The sequence below is a fragment of the Aquarana catesbeiana genome, linkage group LG11 (assembly GCF_042186555.1).
Source record: "Aquarana catesbeiana isolate 2022-GZ linkage group LG11, ASM4218655v1, whole genome shotgun sequence".
NCBI classification, from domain to species: domain Eukaryota; kingdom Metazoa; phylum Chordata; class Amphibia; order Anura; family Ranidae; genus Aquarana; species Aquarana catesbeiana.
Window position 1 is genome coordinate 252,302,281 of NC_133334.1, and position 9,467 is coordinate 252,311,747.

General features: G+C 46.5%; 1 protein-coding gene across 1 annotated transcript; it reads left to right on the forward strand.

Moving 5' to 3' along the window:
* The first annotated feature begins 30 nt into the window (after positions 1 to 30).
* On the forward strand, positions 31 to 6,707 carry POLR2C (RNA polymerase II subunit C). The gene is made up of 9 exons (XM_073605601.1): positions 31 to 186; positions 438 to 487; positions 1,272 to 1,340; positions 3,540 to 3,592; positions 3,937 to 4,065; positions 4,708 to 4,759; positions 5,476 to 5,644; positions 6,171 to 6,245; positions 6,491 to 6,707. The coding sequence occupies exons 1-9, from the start codon at positions 101 to 103 to the stop codon at positions 6,633 to 6,635; spliced, it is 828 nt and encodes a 275-aa protein (XP_073461702.1). The 5' UTR covers positions 31 to 100; the 3' UTR covers positions 6,636 to 6,707.
* The last annotated feature ends 2,760 nt before the right edge of the window (positions 6,708 to 9,467 follow it).

Sequence of the window (9,467 nt, forward strand, 5' to 3'; positions counted from 1 at the left end):
TCTGATTTCCTGTTTTCTCTATCCATAACTCTCCATACTCTATCACCGTAACTTCCGGTACTCTGGGGCTGTCTCATGCCTGTTTCCGGTTGGAGGGAAGATGCCGTATGCCAACCAGCCGACCGTCCGCATTACTGAACTGACCGATGAAAATGTCAAATTTATCGTCGAGAACACCGACCTGGCGTAAGAGTGGGACCTGTCTGTACATTCCCCTCCCCCCTCCATGTACAGACCTCTTCTCAGGATCTAGTAGTAGTTATCTGCCTTCTTCCTCTGCTTCCCCTCCATCTCTTCTTTCACAGCCCCCCCCCCCCATCTCTTCTCTGTCCCCCATATTATTATACAGGATTTATATAGCGCCAACAGTTTGCACAGCGCTTTGCAACATGAGGGCAGACTTACAATCTAAGAGATAATCTCTTTGTATATTACAGGATCGCTAACTCCATCCGGCGTGTGTTTATAGCGGAAGTCCCGACGATTGGTGAGTGTCGGCTGTGGTCGGTCTTCCCTTTCTCTGACCTTCTTGAAGGCTGCATTGTATATTAAAGAATGGAGATGTGGGGGCAGGGCCCCTCCACCACCCCACCTTCCCCCCTCCACCACCTCCCCCCCTCTGGTCTCCATGTCATGGCTTCAGCCATAACAATCTCTAGAAGGAGCCCTGTACTCAGTGCAATCTCTGGGCTGCCCAATCTGTGCTGCTTGCCTCCTACTCATCCCCTGCAGGTAGAGTGTCTCCATATTGAGGGAGGTGGCCAGGTAATGGACAGTTTTCAGAGGGATTTTAATAATAAAGATCTGCCAGGATTCCGGTCATAACTGCAGTTAGTGTAAGTACCTGAACGGGACCTGGTATCGGCCCTCTGAATTTCTGTACAGCAGAGCTCAGAGTGGGGGAGGGGGAAGCAGCCCAAGGAACCATTCGGCTGCACCGGCGTGCTCATCTGCGAGCAAGGAACATGCTAATAGGAGAGAGCAGAGTGTCAGAGAGATTAACTCATCACTGTGCTGCTTCTCCTTCCCCTGTTCAATCACAGGCTGTGGAAGGGACAAGACCTGTAAGTGTTATGAACTGCTGCAGAGAAAAATCATGGCTGTGCTGTGTGACAGAGTTTTGTAAATCTCAGAACTGGATGGACAAATAGAACCGTTCCTGTATTTGTTTGCTCAGATCTGAGGAGGATCTCCACCTTATCCCTTCTGCTTATGAGGGAAGAAGAGGACCGATATGTCCTCCTAATGACATGATATCTTTTCTATTCCAGCCATTGACTGGGTGCAGATAGACGCCAATTCCTCCGTTCTCCATGATGAGTTCATAGCGCACAGAGTGGGTGAGTATCAGGTGATTTATATGTCAGGACTCCATTAGAGCTGCACGATTATTCAATAAAGAATCGAGATCGTGATTCTAGCCCCCCCCCCCGATTCAGTGCAGAGAGTTCTCTGCAGCTGAGAGCTGTGAAAAAAAACAAAACAAACCAGGCCGCCAAGTTTATCACAACATCCTTAGACAGAGATGAAGAGAAACGTTGTATCTTCTGTTCTATTTGGATCAAAGGAATGAACTTCTCTCTGCAAATCAGGTCAGTTTAAGACCCCTTTCACACTGGAGCGGTTTGCAGGCGTTATTTCGCTAAAAATACCGCCTGCAAACCGACCCAAAACAGCCGCTGCTGTTTGTTCAGTGTGAAAGCCCGAGGGCTTTCACACTGAAGCGGTGCGCTGGCAGGAGAAGAAAAAATCTTCTGCAAGCCGCATCTTTGGAGCGGTGAAGGAGCGGTGTGTTCACCGCTCCTGCCCATTGAAATCGATGGGACAGCGCGGCTATAGCATGGCTATAGCCGCGCTATACGAGTGGTTTTAACCCTTTTTCGGCTGCCAGCGGGGGGTTAAAACCTCACCGCTAGCGGCCGATTACCGCGGTAAAACAGCGCTAAAAATAGCGCTGTTTTACCGCCAACGCCCCCTACCGCCCCAGTGTGAAAGCAGCCTAACTGCTTGCCTACCAGCCACCATCATTATGCTACGGCAGGTTGGCACAGCTGCGTGAATTGCCGTTGGTGTACGCCGACCACGACGCTGATGCGCTTTGCCGGCGGGCGCGATGTCCACTGGCCACCCACAATCGATCCACAGAGAGCCAGAATGAGGATCTGTCAATGTAAACAAACAGATTCCTGTTCTGTCAGAGGAGGAGAGAGAGATCTGCTGTTCCTAGTAATCAGGAACAGCGATCATGATCTCTCTATTCCCAGTCAGAAATCCCCCCCCCCCCCAGTTAACACCACCTCCCTAGGGCACGCTTAGGCTTCATGTACACGGGACATTGTGTAACCTCTCCTGAAAGATTTAACTTGACAGCTAGAAAACAAAATAATTTTTTTTTTTGTTAAAAAGAAAAACATCTGTAAATGAAATGCTGCTAAACGCGAGTTACCGCGTTTAGCAGCATTTACAAGCTGTTACAGGCATTTGGCGTTTCAAATGCCTCTGAACATCCGTCCTGAACACATTTTTTTGCTTTCCAAAAAATGCTTCTAAACTCAACTGCCTAGCAAGGACTATAAACAACCCTGTGTACAGTACTGGTAAGATAACATAGAGGAGAGTTAGTTCAGGGGCAGCTGAAAAAAATGCCCAACTGCTCCTAAACCTCTGTTTACCAGCAGCAATGTACATGAGGCCTTAACCCCTTGATCGCCCCCTAGTGTTTAACCCCTTCCCTGCTAGTGATATTTATACAGTAATCGGTGGCTATTTTTTAGCACTGATCACTGTATACACGTTACTGGTCCCAAAAAAGTGTCCAATCTGTCCACCGCAATGTCGCAGTCCTGCTAAAAATCGCTGTTTACCACCATTACTAGTAAAGAAAAAAAATGAATAATAAAAATGCCATAAATATGCCATTTTGTAGACGCTATAACTTTTGCGCAAACCAATCAATATATATTTTTGGTAAGAAAAAAAAAAAATGTAGAAGAATACACATCGGCCTAAACTGATGAAGAAATGTTGTTTTTTTGTTTTTGTTTTTTCTTGATATTTATTATAGCAAAAAGTAAAAAATATTATTTTTTTCAGAATTGTCGGTCTTTTTTTGTTATTAACGCAAAAAATAAAAACTGCAGAGGCGATCAAATACCACCAAAAGAGCTCTAATTGTGGGGAAAAAAAGGACATCGATGTTCTTTGTGTACAAAGTCGCATTACCGCGCAAAGAATGGGTTTTAGCAGAGACCCTAGAGACTAAATTGGCAGTTGTCGCAATATTTTATGTCACACTGTATTTGCGCAGCAGTCTTTCAAATGCAATTTTTTGTTTAAAAAAAAAACATTTTCATGAATTAATAAAAACTAAACCGTAATGTTGGCCCAATTTTTATGTATAATGTGAAAGATGATGTTACGTTGCGAGAATCGTGATCTTTATTCTAAGCTAAAAAAATCGTGATTCTCAATTTGGCCAGAATCGTGCAGCTCTAAACTCCACCCATTGCACCCTACTAACTATCTGTTCCCCTCTGCAGGACTCGTCCCCCTCACCAGCGATGACATTGTGGACAAGCTGCAGTATTCCCGGGTATGTCTCCTGTTCCTTATTGCCCCAGCCTGGGGTACATGGGTGTCATCAGTGGGGTAATATCGCCTATTCCTTATAGCATTGCCCCAGCCTGAGCTGCATGGGTGTCCTAATGTCTCCCATTTCAAATCACTGTACCAGCCCAGGGTACATGGGTGTCCTCAGGGGATAAGGTTTCATATATCATTGCCCCAGTTGGGGTACCTAGGTGTCCTCATACGTAATGTCTCCAGTTTTTAGTTTTTGTTTTTTGTTTTTTATATCGATGCCCCAGCCCAGGATACATGGGTGTCTTTTTAGGGGCCTGGAACGTATAAGTCCTGACCTTTTGTCCCCTTGCACAGGATTGCACATGCGAGGAGTTCTGCGCGGAGTGCTCAGTGGAGTTCACGCTGGACGTTCGATGTACTGAAGACCAGACGCGTCATGTGACCTCCCGTGATCTTATTTCAAACAATGCTCGCGTCATCCCGGTAAATGTCACGGTGGTCCATACTAATGGTAACCTGATGGGCGGAGCTAGACGTTCAACACACTAGTGTCGTTTCTCCACCCCATCTCTCATCACTGACTTATTTCTGTAACCAGCACAGCAGAGAGGGGTAGGGGAGCTGCTGTATGATTGGTGTACATGCAGCTTGTTTAGTCTAAGTTTCCTTTCAGAATATTATAGCAAACAATGTAATTCGTAAAGACAGGAAAAAGGTGATTGTTACAGCCAGGCTTCACCTAAACCCAAACCACTGCTACTGTCACCCACCATCACACGGTAGAATTGTGTGTTGTGCTAGCCATTGTTCCCTCTAATAATGAAGAATGTGGTGGAGACCTGGAGGTGAGCCCACTGACAAAGAAAGGGGGAAGAGGTGACATATGTCTGGCGGTAGGGAACCAGGGTTACGAAGCCAGGGTGCCACGTTGCTGTAGAAAGTCAGGGTGAGTGTCGACCTGGGTGCCATGTGGTTGTAGAGCAACCGGAGCGCATTTCGGCCTGGGTGTCATGTGGCTGTAGAGAGAGCCAGGGGTGAGTGTCGGCCTGCATGCCATGTGTCTATAGAGAGCCGGGGTCAGTGCCAGCCCATGTGCTTTGTTTTATCAGTAATTTTGTCTTCCAGGTTACATCACGTAGTAGAGACAGTGATCCCAATGACTACGTAGAACAAGATGGTGAGTATGGCTCTTCATTTGTATAGTAATCTGGCAGCCAGTCAGACTCTGTTGGTGGTCAGGGTGAACATAGGGTATGGATGGGTTGTCAGAGATCAGAACAGACAGTGGAGAGTGTTGTGGACACAGGGTGATGAATTTGTGGACCCCAGGCTCAGGAATAGTGTGGGTTGCGGATTAGAGATCAGGAGGGACAGTGGCTTGGGCACAGCAAGACAGATTGGGTGGGCCCATAGATCAAGGGGGACAGTAGACTTTGAGGTGGACGTGGGATGATGGATTGGTAGGCCTTAGGCTCAGGTATCAGGGTGGACAGTGGATTGTGGTATGGACACATTAAGGAGGATTGGGTGAGCCTAATGGACTAGGTGGATAGTGAAGTATGGCGTGGACACAGGGTGGTGGATCTGTAGGCCCTAGGCATAAAGACCATGGTGGATAGTGAAGTGTGGTGTGGACATGTTAAGATGGATCGAGTTGGCCCTCGGCTTGGGGTGGACACAGGATGATGGATTGGGTGGGCCCTAGGCTCAGGGTGGAAAGTGGAGTATGGTGTTGACAGAGGGGTGGACAGTATCGGTGGCTACCAAGCTCGGGGTGGACAGGATTGGTGGGCCCATGGCTCCGGGTGGAGAGTGGTGTGCTCAGCAGACTATAGGGAAGGTTCCAGACAGTCTGGAGCTGTGGTGTGATCCATATCTATCCTCTTGCTGTAGACATCCTCCTGGTGAAGCTGCGGAAAGGGCAGGAATTGCGTCTCCGAGCTTACGCGAAGAAAGGGTTTGGAAAGGAACACGCTAAGTGGAACCCAACAGCGGGAGTATCTTTTGAATATGACCCAGACAATGCACTGCGGCACACAGTCTACCCCAAACCAGAAGAATGGTATGTTCATGTTCAGTCCCTGCCCACTTCCAGGTCTTGTAAGGGTCTAGATAGGTCTGGAATCTGCTGTGGGGGAGCACTCTCTAGGGAAATGGTCCAATATTGTACCAACACACAGAGTATCTTCATTGTCCTAGGTTGTCCTCCAGCAGCCAACCAGATCCATTCAGCTACCATTTTGGACTTTGAATCTGATTGGAGAAATTATTCTCAAAGGGAGCATGAAAGCAATAAGAGTTTCCATTACTGGCCCCTCCTGAAAGTACAAGTTTTCCATCTCTAATGCCTTCTTGGCTTTTTTGGGGCACTGACCAGAACCAATTATAGACATGAATTCTATCTCCCCATCTCAAGAGTACTGACACCAGGCAGCTGGCATATTCGGGAGTCTGCAATGGCAGCCCTGCACTGCTGTCAAGTTGGATGCACTTTAGGACACGGAAATGGCTGGGCCTGTTAGGTATGGGGGCTCTCAGGCACCTATCTGTGATTGGTTGCCTCACGTGATGTCTGTGTCTCCACCCAGGCCCAAGAGTGAATATTCTGAAATTGATGAAGAGGAGGCGGAGGCTCCTTATGATCCCAATGGGAAGCCAGAGAGGTGAGTGACTGCCAAGCTGTATATGACTCTACCCTCCATATGACCGCAGAGGATTTGTGTTGTCATTTTAAAGGGGTGTGGTCTGAACTTCCTTTGTTGTTCAGTTTTCCTGTCTGTTCACTTCCCCTCCCTTGTCAATTCTTTGGACCATCCCCTTCAATATAAATTATATGGGCTAGTCTTTCTTGTGAATGTGTTCTTGGTTCCCTGTAGGGTTGTATTAACTAAATACTTCTGTCCTGCAGATTTTACTATAACGTGGAGTCCTGCGGCTCTATGCGGCCGGAGAATATTGTCCTGTCTGCACTGTCTGGTCTGAAGAGGAAGCTGAGTGACCTGCAGACACAGCTGAGTCATGAAATTCAGAGTGATGTACTCACTATAAACTGAATAAACTGGCACCATCACCCCCCTCCCCCATTCCAAACACCCGTCTTTTTTTGTAATAAAGCGTTCTCTGTATTTGGTGATGTGTGTAGTGTGATGAGGAGATGTGGGTGAGAGAAAAGTGCTTTCAGTTTAGTTGCACCTCGTGTCCTGCACCTGTAGGTGGCAACATCAAACCCATCTAGCATGAATAAAATATGGCCGTGTCCTCCAGTGAACGAAGGATGGGGAAAAAAAAGGAATGTACTCGCCATAAAATCCTGTTCTTGGAATCTATCGAGGGACACAGGAGATGCAGGTGGGTTATACTGCTGCCTCCAGGCAGACTGGAAGAGCACATGATCATAAACACGGGGGGGGGGGGGGGGGCCCTCTATGGACTTCAGAGGAAAGGATCTCCTTTTCTTTCTCTCTTGTCTATTGAGGGACAAAAGAGTTTGGATACTGTCGGGACATCTAAAAACAGTTTGACTGAGGAGTGGGCAACATTAACCCCTTTGCATATTGGGTAAATCAAATCTAAATGCCTCTGCGCAATTTTGCGACTTTGATATGTGTTAGTAAAACCGTACAGACAGTAGCATCACAACTACTTTGGGGATCCACGTGGATTATCCCTGGTTTTTCCAGGACAAATTGGGCTTGGTTGTAAATGGTATTTTTATTATTATGAAAGGAAAACTGGCCCAAAATATATATATATATTTTTTAATTAGCTGTATATCTCTTGGTACTACCATAAACTTCCACCAAAGAACAACCCAAATTGAATTCTCCTGCTCCTGACGATCGCAGCAATACCACATATGTTAGTTGTTGTATGTACCCCCCAAAAACAATAGTGCACATTTTGTTTTTTTAATCCTACCTAAATCACATTGGTACTAATTAAGAAATTCTGTCCAAAAAAATACTGATATTGACCTTGACCCAAACACCCTGGCCCTGACCTAGATCAAACCTTGATTTTGGTATTTTTTTATACACTTTTTTTTTCTTTTACTCAGCAAGGAGAGAGAAATACAATGCCCCTCTCTCCTCCTTTCACAGAGAAATAAAACAAACCTGATAGGTGAATTGCCTATATAGCCAGAGGGAGGACAAAGAAAATCATCCTGACGTTCAAGACCCAAATAGAAAGGTCCCCACCAGAGGGGAGTTATTCTAAATGTTAGGGAACACTAAAACCTTGCACTAAGTAAAAGGCTGACAAGCCACAACCCACCACCACAGATGGAACTACTGCAAATCCCATGTAGGGAAGAAAAGACCCACGACCTGACTTGGGATCAAATCCCTAGAAGGTAATCAAGAGAAGATCAGCTGGTCTAAGCAGGAAGACCCTAAGCCTAGAATGAAGGATGAGAGCTCCATGTCTATACACCTTGTCTGGACAGACAACTAACCATGCTAAGCAGGACTTGTCTTCTGAATCAGGGGTTTCCTTGAAAACTCCCTACAAGGATTATGAAGCAATGCTTGAAAACTCAAAAATGTCAATCGCATGAAGTCAGCATGCCTGCAAGTGTAGGGTGCATGGAAATCATCCTCACAAGGATAGGCAGAATAAGTTTGGCCTGATGATGAAGCCAATGCCTCCTCAATGGAACACAAGAAGTTCCTCTGGGATAAATCTAAAGAACAATCATGCTTATTTCTGACCTTGAACCATAGGTCTAGGAATGCTCCTGATCTGCTAAATCCAGAGAAGCATCAACATTCATGGAGCAAAGAACAGGAATCTTAGTACAGCGAAGAGCATCTGCCTGATTGAGAGCACAACAGGAAAAGTGTCTGAAGGACCTTCAAGAGGCTGCAAACTAGCCAAGGAAAGAACACCTAACCCCAGGTTGACAGAGCCCAAAATGCTGGTTCATTCCTGTCGAAGGATACCAGCAGCGGGAGACTGGGGTGTTTTGCCTGCTGACAGTTCAGTGAGACATGGGGTCCTCCTCCAGTTTTGCAGGGTCAGAGATGCACTGAAATGTGTGGGCCTCTCCTATATGATCAGAGGTTACTAATGGAGAGGAACTGGATGCTAGGGAATAGCCATTTGGGAGAGCAGTGTGGGTGAGACTGAGACTCACGGTATTGTCCAGCCTCTGAGCCAGGCACTCCTGGTGCAGGAATAGCCCCTTTTACTTCTAAGTGGTGAGGACACAGCAATACTTAGATGATGTCCAACGCCATCTGAACCAGGAGACCTGCACATTGAAGAATCAAATTATGGGGAATGAACCCCTTGTTCTGTAAGGCCAGACTGCAGCCCTTGAGATTATGTTTCTCCAAGGAAAGAAACTCTCTGGCTGGGAGAAGAATCTGTACCAGTCCCATGAAGAAAAGGCTGAGTAATCGCACCAGGGCCTAACAGGTCCATAGAGGCATACATTAGATGTGCAATAGTAGAGAAAGAGGATGACTCAGAGGAAGGTCCTCCAACACCTGATGCTTCTTCGATGGAGGAGAGAGGGGTAACTAAACTCACTGTCTGATAACTGAAGGCAAGCATGCTATGGCTCTTTGCTGTGAGGAACTGTGTTGGATACCCTTGTCTACAGGTGACTGTTACCAATGCTGAAACCTGATCAGGCCAGATTTGATCATATTGTGCAGGTATTAGACCTTTTGGGGGACATTGTCCTTTAGGGTCCATTAAACAAGCTTCTGTGAGGAAAGTAGGCATAAATATCCAACTTTGGGGATGCCAGGAAAAGGCATTAGACCCATAGCACAACACAGGAGTCAACATTTAACAAATTCCAGTGTGGACCAGGACCTTCCAGGGTGCTTCCAGTTTGCATAGGGTAAGATCTCAAAAAGTGGGTGTAGTAGAAA

Excerpts from the sequence above, each read along its gene's own strand:
- POLR2C (XM_073605601.1), top strand. The coding sequence starts at position 101 with ATGCCGTATGCCAACCAGCCGACCGTCCGCATTACTGAACTGACCGAT. Across the intron at positions 187-437 it reads GTCGAGAACACCGACCTGGC|GATCGCTAACTCCATCCGGC; the intron begins GTAAGAGTGGGA and ends TGTATATTACAG. Across the intron at positions 6,246-6,490 it reads CCCAATGGGAAGCCAGAGAG|ATTTTACTATAACGTGGAGT; the intron begins GTGAGTGACTGC and ends TCTGTCCTGCAG.